The 15,780-nt window shown below is 35.2% G+C and overlaps 1 protein-coding gene across 1 annotated transcript in view; it reads left to right on the top strand.

Moving 5' to 3' along the window:
- The first annotated feature begins 3,813 nt into the window (after positions 1 to 3,813).
- Positions 3,814 to 15,780, top strand: part of LOC113072757 (copine-9-like) — a 36,026-nt gene continuing 24,059 nt past the window's right edge. The window contains exons 1-6 of the mRNA XM_026245720.1: positions 3,814 to 4,095; positions 9,082 to 9,122; positions 12,000 to 12,046; positions 15,242 to 15,345; positions 15,468 to 15,507; positions 15,633 to 15,635. Coding sequence (XP_026101505.1) covers positions 4,019 to 4,095; positions 9,082 to 9,122; positions 12,000 to 12,046; positions 15,242 to 15,345; positions 15,468 to 15,507; positions 15,633 to 15,635 — 312 coding nt within the window. The 5' untranslated portion in view covers positions 3,814 to 4,018. The remainder of the gene's footprint in view (positions 4,096 to 9,081; positions 9,123 to 11,999; positions 12,047 to 15,241; positions 15,346 to 15,467; positions 15,508 to 15,632; positions 15,636 to 15,780) is intronic.

Below are 15,780 nucleotides of genomic sequence, written 5' to 3'. Positions count from 1 at the left end.
TGCCTGAATGAAGTGTTTGAACAATGGAAGCTTACAAACACCAGAAGAGAACTAGATTCTTGGGGGGATTTTATGAACGGAAAGTTTTTTTTTTTTTTTTTTTTTTTTTTTTTTTTTATGCGCACATTACACATTATTTCAAATCTGTTTTACAGAAAATCTTGAGGTTAAAGGAATAGTTGACACAAAAATAAAAATGTGCATAATATTTCCTCACCTGCAGGCCATCAAAGGTATAGATAACTTTGTTTCTTCATAAGAACAGATTTGGAGAAATTAAGCATTACATATCACCAATGGATCCTCTGCAGCGAATGGGTACCGTCAGAATGAAAGTCCAAACAGCTGATAAAAACATCACAATAATCCATATGGCTCCAATCCATCAATTAATATCTTGTAAAGCAAAAAGCTATGTGTTTCTAAGAAACAAATGAATCAAGATGAGAAAAAGTAATCTTGTTTGAATCAGGAGAGAAATATGCACAGATCATGTATCACAACCAAAAACTTAATAAAATACATTTCTCCAAATCTGTTCAGATAAAGATACAAACTCATCCACATCTTGGATGACCTAAGGGTGAGTAAATTTTCAGCAAATTTTAATTTTTGGTTGTACTGTTTGTTTGTTTATATTATTGTAATATTTTCATGCTTTTATAGTCTTATATGGCAGATAATAAGATAATATAGTTTACATTTTGTGACAATACATACAAATAGACAGTTGGGATTTGTGTTATAGTGTATATTGCGTTACGTGAGTGTATGTATGCAGGTTAAATTGAGCATACTTCCAACTTTAAATAAAGAGCTGTGCGATAATGTAGTTGCATTTTGTGACTAAATAACCAGGCAGTTGAGAAAGTGGGTATTTGCTGCTGGTGCAAAAATCACAGCATTGCTTTGTGGTTGGTATGGTGTTTGGGCGGTCCCTACACATGTCCCTTTTTGCTACAGGTTTATCGGCCACTGGTCTGATTGTGCTTTTCATGTCAAACTTTAATACTTTAGGCTTAGGAGTTTCTTCACAACCTGAACCCCAGGTTTCAGGATTGAGGATAGCAATGCTGCCTTTGCAGGAGGAGGGAAAGCTTGAACATCCTTATTGCAGGTCCAATTTATTTTGTCATGTCATATCCAGTATGATTTTATATCTGTATTTTGCTCCTCTAGAACAACAATACATGAACTGTCACCATGACTGACACATCACTAATGAGCATATTGCACCTTGCTGTGTATTTTCATTTCTTCTCTGAAGCTGTAGGTTTCTGGCATCTCAAGGACGGCGGGACACAGGCGGTCTTTTGTATGCAGGTGTAATGAGTCTCCCACACCCTGTTTCCCTATCCATCTCTTGCTTTGAGTTTGTGACTGGAAAGCTAAGCAGAGATTCACCTCAAAGGACAATTAAATTTCCCCTGTTAGAGAGCTTCCTCTCATTCGAGAGCTCGCTTGCTTGCTGGCTGGGTAACCAAAAGGGAAGGTATAAAAACTCTGTTTTTCTCCCCCCACCCCAGCCCCATTCACACACTCGCACTTTCTTTTCTGGCCAAGAGGTTCAATGTGTCATCTCCCAAAAGCAATTGAGGAGTGCTGCTGCGATACTGCCCACCACTAGCCGTTAGGGAAAGCGTCCAGAAGATATAACCGTATTATATCTTACCGCAGGGCACCAGAGTTTTATTAAAATTAAGGTTAAAAGTCTGGTCACTTCGAAGATGGCAGAAAACTCCAATGAAATTGACCAAAGGGGATTCAGGTACAAAAAAAGGACCCAAAAAAATTTATAAATACTGTGGAACTACAAAGTTTTTTATTCAAAAAGTGGCACCATGATGCAATATATAAGTTTGTATTTGATTTGATTTTAAGAGATGTTCTTTAATATTAACATAGTTGCTGCAACATGGTATCGTAGTTATACAATTTATCTTTATTTTATTTTTTTAAATGCATGGTCTACAGTTGGTTATTGTTAGTGTGCCATTTTGGGGTAACAGGTGCATTTATACTTTTGAAACAAACATTTTGAAAGTTCAAATGTTGGGTAAAAGTACTGTAAAAGGTATCATGGTAATGATAATATATCAATAATATATCAAGCCACTATGATTTACTGAAAGATTAATCATGCCATTCCATTGTTTATTTAATTTTGCTTACTTATTTTGAGCAACATAAGCACACATTCAGGGATGCCCAAAATTGCGGTCTAGACAGATCACTAGATTTTGAGACAAAACCAAAGTAGTTTCTGATTTATTGTAAGAACAATACATTCATTGCTATAAAAAAAATGCCCATTATAAAATGGTCCTTTGATTTAGCGAATGATTACCATTTTGGTGTTAAATGGTATTATGGTATTTATATTTATAGTGGCCTACTTTTTTTTATAGTGTCCAGAATTTTTGAGGATCAGGTCCGTTCAGACGTTTAAATGGAACATTTGATGGCCAAAATTTATTTTGACAGCTCACTAGATTTTGAAACCAAATTCTGATTAAAGACTAAATTGTTTTACAATACTATAGCCTTGTGCTTTTGTATTAGGCTACCATTGTCGTGTACTATAGGTACGTTAAAGAATATTTGGTGTTTACTGTTTACACAGCATTTTTGAACATCATAGATGCGCTTAAATCGAACAATTGATGGCCAGAAATGCTGTTTATGCAGACAGCTCACTATTAAAGACACGGACATAGTGCTTTACGATTTATCAACCGATTCAGAACTCGTGTATTGACGTGGTGCTGAGGAATACTTGAGTATTTTTGTTATTTATACTGCGCAACATCGACGTTTACCACAGCTCAACCGGATTTTAAAAGCCGTGGGCGTTTGAAAAAACGGGATATCTGAAAAATCGTTTCCCCACATCAATAGATTAAACGTCCCCAAAGGTTTCAAATCCATATCTGACACCACACCTCATAAATATTGGATGGCTTCTGTAATATTAAAAATTGATGTTTTCAATTTAAGTTTTCAAAGCGGAGTCGGAGTGTCCGCGGTGAGGGAGGGCGAGTGGAGGTCCAGTCCATGGTTGCCAGGGTAGCGGTTTTCCCGCACAATTGGGCTATTTTAGAAAAGGAGTTGCGGGAAAAAATACGGAGTTGCGGGTTGCGGTTGTTTGGGCTACATTTATGATGTACTGCGGCCGCAAAAAAATAAAAATAAAATAAAATAATTGTGGACAAAGATAAAAGTGAACCTTTTATTAGTGGGTGTTGATCCCCCGGGAATTAATACTTGCGAGTAGTATTAATACTTGAGCGCGCGCCACATGTGCTTTGACATCACAAATCAAGCATCATCATCACGTCACTCACATCATGAGAGCGTTGTAGTCAGAAGCGTTGGTTCGGTTGTCTGTGGATGAACAAGCAGCATTCTAAAATGTCAGGTAAATGGGGAAAGTATGGAAAGAAGTATCGCAAAGAATGGGAGACAGAGAAAGGATTAAAGGAGTGGATTCGAAGTGTTCCAAATGATGATAGAATAGTGCATTATATATATATATATATATATATATATATATATATATATATATATATATATATAATAGTGTATTGTGTATTAAAAAAACAGTGTGTGCAAAGAATTTGGGTAAGACAAAAGACGAATACTTTAAACTTAAACTTATATACATTTATTTTAAGGCCCTTTGTGGGAATCCAGCCGTTGTCTAATCTGATTGGACACTGAAAAATTGGGCTAGTTTTCATTCCATTTGGGCGGGTTTTGAGTTGTCATTGGGCTGGAAATATTTCTGGGACCTGGCAACCCTGGTCCAGTCAGACTCTACCTGCTGATCAAACGCGCGCTTTCTCCTCAGGTGCGCGAGGGGCTCAGACTCACACGGACCGATGATGTTCCCTCAGTCCAAATTGTAAGGAAAGCCGCTTCTCTGCGTCAGTTTGGTGGGCTATACTGTACGTGTGACGACTGAGACCCAGATTTTGGAGTCATTTGAAGACTTAACTCAAACTCCCGAGGAGCTGCAATGGCATCGATCGGGGAGTTTGATCCGTTAAACAGCAGCGTACCTGCGACCAAAATAGAGATCACCGTCTCGTGCAGGTAAGAGCGAATACTGCTTATTGTAATATTACTTATGTTCAAAATTCGGTACGTTAGGTCAAATATTATTAACTATGAAATATATATTTGAATTTGGTTATTTTGAAGATGTTATTAAACTAAGCGTCTTCAAAATATATACAAACGGGTGACTGAGGAGGTCAGCAAAATAAAGTAACGTTACTGGAAAAATGTTGGGTAGCCTGTGTATTTGTGAGACACGCTTCACTCTTACTTGAGGGGAATTTGAGTTCCGTATAAACACCATGGTACATGAATATGGTAATTTTTCAGTATATAGGGCAGCAACAAGAATACCCTTACAAAACAATAGGCTTCTGTGGCAGTACTATGGTACAGTCAGTGATGGTAATGCCTTGGTAAGTTACTTAAAAAAAAAAAAAAAAAAAACGGAAATTCCCTGGCCAGTATGTTACTTCTTGGTACTTTTTACATAACCAATGAAAGGGACAACTCTCCCTAATATTCAGAATAGTGTTCAGACTTTTTTTTTCTATTTTCCAGGTCATTAACTTTTACATTAGGTCAATCTATGTTTGGTTAGCTTTATATATATATATATATATATATATATATATATATATATATATATATATATATACAGCATTACAGTACCATGCTTTTATCACATGCTTTTTTTTTTTTTTTTGTAAGGGGTTTAGGCAAATATGTTTGTCCAAGTTTGTCTATTTGCATTCATGACTTGCAGACTGTCTCTAAAAATCTAATGAGTACCATACCTAGGTGGCATTTTTGGGTGTTGTAGGTGCATTCGACCCCCTTATGGTCGTACGTGATTTCTGGAGATGATGGTGTTGATCTCTTAAGTCATATTTTATTTTTGTTCTCTATTTGTGCCAATTTTTCATACTGAAAATAGCACGTAATTGTCTTATGCTGCAAATCAAGCCTTTGCTGCCTGAAGAAATGATTTTTTAGCTAAATGTTTTGAGTATTTTTCATTTTATGATTTGATGCTTTTCATAGAAACGTGAATTAAACAAACACTTATATAATCGAAATCAGTTAAATCAGTAAAATAAAGGGCAACCTTTTTTAATGCCTGGCTGACCTCTTCCCTCGCTGTGTCCCTCTGGACCGTTCTCTCCTTGTTGGACTGACACCACTGGCAACAAACAACAGCACAGACTCTTTCCTGAATAATGAATGTGTTGACTGCTGATGCTGTCTGTGTGTTTGCATAAAGCCTTCACTTCAGACACTGCTTGCTCAGATATCCAAGGGAGGTCTCTTTATACATGCGCCACATCTGCGGCCGGCTGGCTCTGCCCACCGAGCCTTCAGCAGTAATTTGGCTGAGGTGGAAGATGGGGGCAAGAAAATGGAGCAAGTGGTTCCTCAGTCGTACATATTTTATAGTAGCCTGCTGGGATATGAATGCAACACATCAGGATTTATGAAAAATGAAATGCAGCAGCGAAATACGCTCTGCTTCTCGATGCCCAATGAGTTTCTGCTTCACTTTGAGGCAGTGTCTTGTGGCATGACATCTCGTGATAAGAAAATGTGTATCAGGACAGGGTACAAAATGGCTTGAGTTTGTGGACTGAAAAGTACATGGCTGAAAGTATGTGGACATCCTGTTCAAATTCTATCGAAGGGAAATATTAACCTATTAATATCAACCCTAACCATAATTCAGCCAAATAAAAAAAATTGCTGAAAATGTAGTTGCCCTCAGGCCATCTAAGATGAATATGAGTTTTATTCATTGGAACAGGTTTGGAGAAATTTAGCATTATATCACTTGCTCACCAATGAATCTTCTGCAGTGAATGGGTGCCATCAAGATGAGAGTCCAAACAGCTGATAAAAACATCACAATAATCCACAAATCCACTCCAGTCCATCAGTTAACGTCTTGTGACGCAATAAGCTGTGTGTTTGTAAGCAACAAACTGATCAAGAAGTTTTTAAACTTTAAAATGTTGCTTTCTGCTTAAATATGCGTTGTCTATATTGCTTTCTTCAGTGAAAAAGTTGTCCTATCTGAATTAGAAGAGAAATATGCACATATCAAGAAGATAACAGGAGATGGACAAGATGTGAGAAGATAACAGGAGATGGAAGATGGATTTTTTTCACCAAAGAAAGCGGATTATAGACTCATATTTTTGCCAGAAGTGATGGTTTAAGCAACTTAAAAAAAAAAAAGAAAAAAAAGAAAGAAAAAAAAATCTATTGTATTTTGCAGAAAAAAGAACCATACAGGTTTGTAATTACATGTGGTTGAGTAATTGATGGCACAATTTTCACTTTTGGGTGAATTAATATATTTTACAATTTAGGTAAATATATTATTTTGCAGAACTCCAAAAACATATACAATTCTACATAAAAAAAATGCCTACTAGTGGCAGTAAAACATCAATAACTTTTATTTGTTGTCAGACACATTGTTTACAGTGCAGATTATCAATCAATAAAGACTTTCACACATTTTCAGCACCACTCCCTGGATATTTCCAGACTGCTGCAATACATACAAGAAACAGCATAATAAAAAAAAAACTGCCAGATTCAGGTTCATCAGTCTTGAACACACTTTTAGTCCCATTCACTGAACACTCCACTTTGAATGTGTTGCAAAACATACAGGAAGCAGCATAATATTGTTTTGATAAAATGCTGTTCCAATGAACCTAGGTTATAATTTTACTCCATGCAATTCTGGAGAATTCTGTGCTTTTAATGCTGTTACAACAGTTTGTTGCCCACCAAGGTCCTCAATGGTGTAGCCTACTCACAGGACCTTAGTGAGAGGCAACCCACTCATGATGTCCCGGGCCCTGTGAATTTTAGCATCATTTTGTGTCCACATACGTTTGGCAATATTTAATTAACTTTTTGCACACTAACTGTGCTTTTCTATTGAAATTAACACCTGCAATTACAGTTTTGATGACTTTGAGTAGTTACCCGTATACAAAACTCCACAGGAAACTTCTAATCTAGTATGATGTCGCATATGAGTGTTTAAAACTTATTCCACTTCGCAAGGCAACAAGTTAGTGAAAGAGTGTATTTCCGTCACTGCATTATGCCGGCAAATTGTGGAAGCTGTTCACGGGGGAAGCCAATTCATCAAGGTTGTTTGTCACTGTCAACACAGATTGCAGCAGATGCCGTTGTGTCACTCGATAAGGGAGAGTCTGGAGGGAAACCAGAACGAGGGAATGTGTTGAAGACTCTCAGACCCGGAGATCTTAAAGGATCTGTTGCGTTTGCCAAGGAAAGCTTGTAATTTCCTATCTTTCCTATCATGTTTCGAGAAGCAAAGGAAAACATTATCTCTGTATATTTTTTTTATGTATGATTCATCAGAAAGTACAATTCTGTACAGTACTGTCAGTCGATTTTGCTTTGAGTGAAGATTTCATGGTGTCTTGTTTAAAGTGAAGAGAGCAGGCTAGAGATATGCAGGTCTACTGGGCTCTTTTTGATTGCGTCAAAGTTTGAATTATATATCAACTAATCTTCATAACCTGATTTGGAAGTTACTGGGTGGCTAGATGGTTTTATTACATCCAGTAATAAAATTCATATGACTAATGTGATCTGTGTCGATGAATATTCCCAACCACAATGGAGGTATGAGTAAGAAGTTTGCATTGCGTTCTTCCCGTGTTATTCTGATCAAGGTCATCACCTAAAACCCAAAAACCAAAACCACACAGTATGTCAAGGGATCCCCGTCAGTACAGTGCACGTGAAAGCACTCCCTGTTGAGATGCCAGAGCTCCAGGACCCGTTTATTCAGGTTTAAAACGTCACAGCTGGCGTCACACCAGATGTCAGGCAATACCTCCTGTTGCTCAGAGCCGCATCCTGCAGACTAGAGATGGAATCGATTCTCTGCTCAGTCGGATGGATTAATGTGCTCTCTGCTGTACTTCCCTAGCCTTTCTTCTATTTATTCCACAAACACAATTCTCCTGTGAGAGAATATCTATGGGTTCCTGTTACTGGCTATCCATCATGTCCATTTTAATGCAGTCTGGTCTTTAAATTTAAATGCACATTCGGAGACATGTAAGAGACTGATGGATGGAAACTCAAACATTAAATAGATGCTGTTGCCTTCGGAGGAGTTATGAAGCATTACTTTTTATCAGCAGTCTTTGTTAAATATATTTTTGTTGACAGAGTTAAGGTCAATTTGAAATGCTGTTCACAACCCGTTTCACTTCTGTAGCATGATGTATTTTGAATTGAAACAAGATATGGAATGAGAAAAATGAAGGGTGAGACTTGATTTTATCAAGTGAGAATTGATAGGATTATGAAAGCTGGTTGAAAAGTAAGAATTTATTTGTAAAGAAAAGTCATTTTTGAAAAACACCAAATACAAGATTACGAAGACAAGTTCATTTTTGTTTATAAAGGGATGCTTAATGCATAATGCACAGTAAGACCAGAAACATGCATTAAAAAGTAAACTGAGTAAGATATATTGCTGACAAGACATTTCAGTATAGTTCATTATACATTTTGATAATTATCTGGAGATTATTTTTTATTTATTTATCAGAAATAAATTGTATTTAGGCCTATTTTATTTTCAGGGGAAACTACTGATATCTTGTCAGTTAGTTGTGGTTAAATGCATGTTCTTCACTAAAAGAACCCAAGGCGACTGAATTCTTAATAAGAATAATAAAGTAAATGGGGTCAGTTTTGATTTCATGTGTACTCGAAGTGTTCGTGACCTTGGTCATTGATGTTAGGCAGGAGAAAATTCAAGCCTGCACTGATCTGAGCATCAGTGAGTCTCTTTGTTCACACTGGACAAACATAGAAGCTGCTTTTGTTTCTGTGCAACCATCTGTTGTAAGCACAATAAAACAATCTCCTCTAGATAGGTTTTGTTGGTTTATTATTGCCAGCAGTTATTTTGTTCAGTCTGTGTTGTGCTTGAGCATATCTGTTTTACTGTTTCTTCAGGAATTTGCTGGATGCTGATACCTTCTCAAGGTCAGCACCAGGTAAGTCTTAATCTTAGTGACTGCTTCTCATTTTGAGTCTTACCACAAAAAGTCTATGGATAGTTTTGAATAATACATTATCAAAATGCTTCTGATATTTATGCATTAGATATGCACAGGATGCAGATTTTCTGTATGCATGGAATACCTGGATAACCTATTATTTTTGCATATACAACTTGCGCACATGCACACACACACACACACACACATACAGTACTGTGCAAAAAGCCATTAGTATTTTGACCAAACAAAAATGCTTTTAAGCCAGTTATTTATATGTTTGCTTCAGTGTGCCAGTAGGAAATATCAGTTTACATTTCCAATCTTTGCATTTGGCATTTATTGTAATCCAGTCAGATTTTTTTATGCACACGGAGTCTGACAGCAGCCAAATATCCACACAGAGATCTGATCTCACCATCATCCAGTTCATCTAGAATTACGTGAAGAAACCGAAATATAAACAAAGACGGACTAAATCCAAAAGAAATGTGGCAACATCTCCGAGACGCTAGAAGAAACCTTCCTACAAAACTACCTTAAAAACTATGTTCAAGTGTATCTAGGACAAAACACAAAGGGTGGTCACACCAAATATTGATTTGATTCAGTTAATAGGAGTTAATTTATAAATAACACATATTTATGACACTATTTTTGAAAGGGTCCTCACTTTACAGCATTGTACCTAAAACTTTTTACGGTTCTGTATCTTCACATGTAGGATTCTTCAGGTGTCTTGGAGGTATTGTCGCTTTTCTTCTGGATTTAGTCTGTCTCAGCATGATAAAATGGTCATGTTTTAATACTGCATTAGTAAAAGTATTTTTTATTTCTCTCTCTGAGGGTCAATCTCTGAGCAGAAATATAAAGCATTTTCTCTTCCCAAATGATGTCAATAGCCATGAATGCTCTTCACATGAGTTATTTTGCTGTTGCCTTGAAAACAAGTGAAGGTTTCAGATGAGTTATTCATGGCTATTCATTATGTGAAGCTATTGCAGAAAGTCTAGTAGTATCAAAGTGACTACTTTCCTTGCAAAGTAATCTCGGAGTTAAAAAAAAATCTTTTAAACCTGCCTTAGTCAGAGAAGCCAAAATTATAACATTTATTAATCCTTCTCCCTAATGCTCACAGCAATCAAACGCTTGACTGACGTCTGAGTTACCATAATTTGCACTGATAATTATTCTAAATCAGTTCCTCGGTTGATCTGGCAAAGGTCATACCTGAATAGGTGTCTACTCTTCCTGAAATGCTTTTTTTGCTCTGATGATTATTCCATGTAATTTATGTGAAATCGTTAAACATTAGCCGGCCCAGTGTAGTTACTGCAGATTTTTCAAGTAGTTTAAAATAATGGATGTGGTCAGTCTCATTATGTTCAGTGCAACAGAGATATTATGCATTCGTAATGCCTAGCTTCGAGTAACATTTGCATATTGAAAAACAAGAAATGCTAATTTTTGATTTTGTTTGGCTAGTTATGGCTAAATTCCTGGGCCATTCTCAGGGGAAAAAGCCATTTTAGTGAGTGTTAACTGACATAATTAACAGGATATCCATTTGCAGTGGGTATAGAAAAGAATCAGCCCCCTTCAAAAATAATCATATTTTGTTGCTTTGCAGCCTGAAATGAGGACAGACACAATTTTTGTTTTATCCAGTGCAACTTAAGTTTAACTCAGTGCAACTTATTAAATCCAAGTGAAAGATAAAACACCAACATTACGAATTAAAAAGCAATCACTAAGTTGGAGAAAGAATCACTCATTCTGTCTGGATTTAGTTTAACTACCTTTTGCTTTAATTACAGCCTTTAGTTTGTTGGAAATGTCTCTGTCTCTACTTATTTTGCAGATCTGTTTTGCAGACTTTGCAATATTTGCCCACTCTTTTTTGAAGAACTGTTGAGGTTCAGTTCAGTTCGGGTGTTTGTGGACTGCAGTCTTTAAGTCATTCCACAGATTTGATTCTGGATTCTGACAGGCCATGCAAGGACATTCACCTTTTTCTGGGGTTTATGATTCTTTTCTATAACCACTTATTTTGAACGTGTATATAGTATATAGAGTATATTTATATGTGTAATTTAAATAGATAATATAATTTAAATTCTATAATGTATATTTATCATAAATATATAATAATCTATAATATAGTTTATATATAATTAAACAATTAGAACTTAAATTTAATTCTAAATTGGCAATTAATTTTTTCTTGCTGTCTTTATCAGTGTTTAATTTATTTATTTCTTCAGTTCTTGCAATTGTATTGGCTTGTGATAGTTCTATGATTTTTTTAATGTTTAGAAGTGACATTTGAATTTATTTATTTTTTATCCATTTTCACAACTTGATTCACAACTGATTGCTCTCCATAAATCTTTTAGTTATAGCATGAGGTTTGTAAACAGTCTGTAGAGCGAAGTTTCAAGTCCAGATTGTTTATGCTTAAATTTTCATATTCCTCAATAGCTTGCTGGCTGGAAAGTTTTCTCATTAAGACATTTCTGACATCATCTTAAACTACCACCCATAGAGCTGCAGTCCATTTGTTGGTCAGTGCTCTTCCTGTTTGGACTCCTCTTGAATGATTCAGTGAAGTAATTGATGAGTTAGATTCTCACACCTGCTGCTCCACACTTAGACTTAACAGGCCTGGAGTTTGGACTAATACTTCCTATTGGTCACATCCCATGAAGTAGGCACATCTCCAAGCCATTTTCTAATTTAGATGATAAGATGAATTTCTAAGTGGAGCATCTCCATTTGCTTTATTTAAGGAAACTCACTGTGCACGTAGTAGGTGTTGATATTGATTGTTTCCTTCTGTGTTTGACCATTACTTTTTCCATTTTCTCTTCACAGTGGTTGTGTTGTATGTTCAAGGAATTGGTACTAAGGAGTGGAGAGAGGTTAGTATTCTTTTCATGGTATATATGAGCAGAACATATACTGCTCAGCATGTTTGTTTTTTAGCCTTTTGGAAAACTATATTATCAATTATCATGGTCCAATGGCCACAATAAGTGCATTCTTATGTGCATTCTTTTATTTTCCTTCCAGATAAATCTCATTAGATTTTTTCTTTTAGAAACAGTAGGCCTATCCATAAACTTGCAGAAGCTTTTAATTACAAACATGAATAAAACATTTAATATTAATATATCATTATCTTCTAAACATATTATGTTATACATCTAAAATAACGTTCAAAACTTTGTTCAGCATTTTTTTTTTCCAGAAATTAATGTGACTGTAAAGACATTTATAATCTTACAAAAAAATTACATTTCAAATAAATGCTGTTCTTATTAACATTCTATTATTCAAAGAATCCTGAAAAACAGAAAATCCATGAAAATCAATGAAAATATTAAGCTGCATAACTGTTTTCAACATTGCTAAAATAAGAAATGTTTAAATTTTTTAATATATTCAAATAGAAATTAATTAAAAATTGTATTAATGTTTCATAATATTATAGCCTATAATAATAGCTTTTACTGTATTTTAGATCAAGTAAAGACATAAGAGCATAAGTGACTACTTCCAAAAACATTTTTAAAAATTCCACAACTGTAACTTAATTCACAATAACAGATATTTTAGAACCCAAATTATTTAAACATACAAGTGCATAACTCTGATTTAATAAAATGTATTATTCACATATTATCGTATTATTCTACTGAAATGCTGAATTTATTCAAAAAAAAAAAAATTATAAACTTGAAAGAAATCAAACTGAAAAGTTGAGAGTTCACTGTCAAAGAGGGATAGAAGGAGAAAGTGCATTGTGGATCTGATTGCAGCAATGTTATTAAAACAAAAGGAGCATGGACAAAAACACTAGGGAAAACATGCAAACCGAAACAGCTATCATACAATATGCACAGACAAGCGCTGACACAACTGAAATGAAATCACAGGCTTAAATACACAGGGAAAGTGAGGAGCTAAACAATATACAGGTGAACATAATCAACCATTTGAAACAGTATGACAACAAATTTGAAAATGAAATGAAGAAACAGAAATCAAAAAAAGAATGTGACACTCATAAAAAACTTCTAATGTAGTATTAGAAATTGCAGAAATTATTATGCAGAGTGTAGTAGAATATAGTAGAAGTTACAGAAATTATTATTTCGTGCTAAATACTGTAGATAGAAGCAAAGAATTTGTATTTTTCAGCATATTCCCAGTAAGTGCTGAACGGTCCATTTATCTGCGCTTTTGTGCTGTTTTAAAATCATCCTAAAGATGACCCTTTTGGCAGAATTGTAAATGCAGCTATTAAATGTATTCTATCACCTTGCCAAGATTTGTGGAATCAGTAGTCTCTAGGGAAAGTCTCATATTGAGCGTTGGGGGGGGGAACAGTAGTTTGCTTTGGGAAATTTGAGGAATGCGGGGAGCACTCTGGACTTCTCTAGAGGTATCTCGCTCTCCAGATGGCATCATGAAATATTCACTTTACTTTTATATAGCTGCTGTGTATCTAGACCAGTGGCTTTCTCCGCATGCATATCGACACTCAATTGCCCACTCATATTACAAGTACCTTCAAAAGCATGCATAGCAACTGCATTATAAACAGTCAGCTCCCCTAAACAGATAATGCAGCAACCAACAGTCACTGAATCTTTAGTCAAGGACCGATCGTATCCAGGAACTTTCAGGAGCAGATAATGGAAAGCGTGGATACCAAGTTGATAGGTGGGATTATGTGTCTGGGGAGTTGAGAACATGATCTTGGGTCTGAATCTCAGTTAGGAATCAATAGTTCATTACTCTGTGCCATCGGTGAGTTCCACCAAGGACTCCTGCCCGATGGGAATTACTGTCTGATTGCTTCAGGCATGTGTATGTTGGCAGGAAGCTGTACGAGCTCACACTGAGCTGCTATTCCTGCCCCACATTCATGCAGAGCTCAGGCTGCTGTTGAGTCTGCTGAGAAAAGGGAAGTCTGAGGGCTGATTTTGCTTCTGATCATAAAAATATAATCATAGCAACTGTTATTATGCTTTGGCACATCACTAATTCCTTCTGTGCAGATTTTACATACAGCTGAGAGGATAATATTAGCTTCTGTTATGTTTTCTGTTCTATTCATCTGAAGTATCATGTTTCATTAAAGGATAGTTGTGTTTATAAATGGGAATATATATTATTCTTTACTGTGTACAAATTTTGGCAAGAAAATAGTCAAAATTATGTGTGTTTTAACTATAACTACATTATAATGTTACGTGTATCAACTCAGTGGGAGCCTGATTCTACCATTTAATACAAAAAGAAAAGAGGGAATTTTGATTGTTTCACAATTCTGAGTTTATATCACACAATTCTGATCACACAATTTTGATTCTTGCATTTTTAAGAAACAGAAAAGAGAAAACAATTCTGTGCAGGAAACAAAAAAACAATTGCGAGATGTAAACTCTAAAATCATTTGAAAAAAAAAAAGGTAAAATTGTGACTTGTCTCACAATTTTGACTACTTCTCAGAATTGGAAATCTATATCTTACAATTTTGAGTTTCTATGTCTCAATTCTGAAAAAAATCTAAATTGTGAGATATAAACTCAAAATTGTAATAATAAAAGTCACAGTTACTTTTTTATTTTTCACGATGGAAATATGCTTCCATACAGCTCTGTTAGCCGTGTAGGTGTTGTTCAATATTAATAAAAAGTTTTTTATTTTTATTTTTATTTTTTTATGTGTCTGTTTATATTTAGATATTCTCTCTCTCTCTCTCTCTCTCTCTTTTTTTTAAATAACATAACAATCACACAATTCAGAGTTTTAAACTGTATTTATTTATCCCAAATTTTAGCAACAGGTTTAGAAATATTGCAAATATATGTAAAAGTGTTGCTGTAAAATGTTTTAAAATAACATTATGATTTAATGTATTATTTCTAGGTATTTGGTTTGACCTTCTGACAAAGTTAAGCATGTTCTTTCACTAATTATTTCTTTTTGTGCCCGGTTTGTGGAGAATGACCTTTATGTATCTATAATTTATGTATGTAACTATAATTTTATTATCTTGCCATAAAAACATTAAATGTAAGGATGCATCTTTCTTTCTTGTTTAGTTTGGTCGAACAGAAGTGATTGACAACACTCTGAACCCGGACTTTGTGAGGAAGTTTGTCTTGGATTACTTCTTTGAAGAAAAGCAGAACCTTCGGTTTGATGTGTAAGTGGGTAACAACACTCTCCCCTTTTGTTTCAAGGGAAAAAAAACCCATAGACAGTGACAAAATGAATTTTACACATGATCTTCCTATTAACTTTCAATCTTTTGCTTATTTGATGCAGATACAATGTGGACTCCAGAAGCTCAAACATCTCAAAACATGTAAGCAAACTTTAAATGTCTCCCATGCTGTGCTAATGGATAAACAAGTCACGAGGCAATGTCTCCAAGTTTGACTTTAATTGTTGATTTAATGTCTTTTCTGCTACAATGGATGTGGATGACAGAAGGTACAAGCTGTAAACGAGTGTAATTTATCCATTGCTTGTTTTCTGTGTCATGCCAAAAATAGTTACAAAGAGAATGCAATTTGTTTTTTGAGTTCTCATTCTGGAAAAAAAAAAGAAAAAGTGTCATATTCAAAGCCCAGACCCT

Source organism: Carassius auratus, unplaced genomic scaffold (genome assembly GCF_003368295.1).
Source record: "Carassius auratus strain Wakin unplaced genomic scaffold, ASM336829v1 scaf_tig00010126, whole genome shotgun sequence".
Taxonomy (NCBI): Eukaryota; Metazoa; Chordata; class Actinopteri; order Cypriniformes; family Cyprinidae; genus Carassius; species Carassius auratus.
Note: the sequence above shows the minus strand (reverse complement) of the source record. Positions and strands in the feature narration are given on the sequence as shown.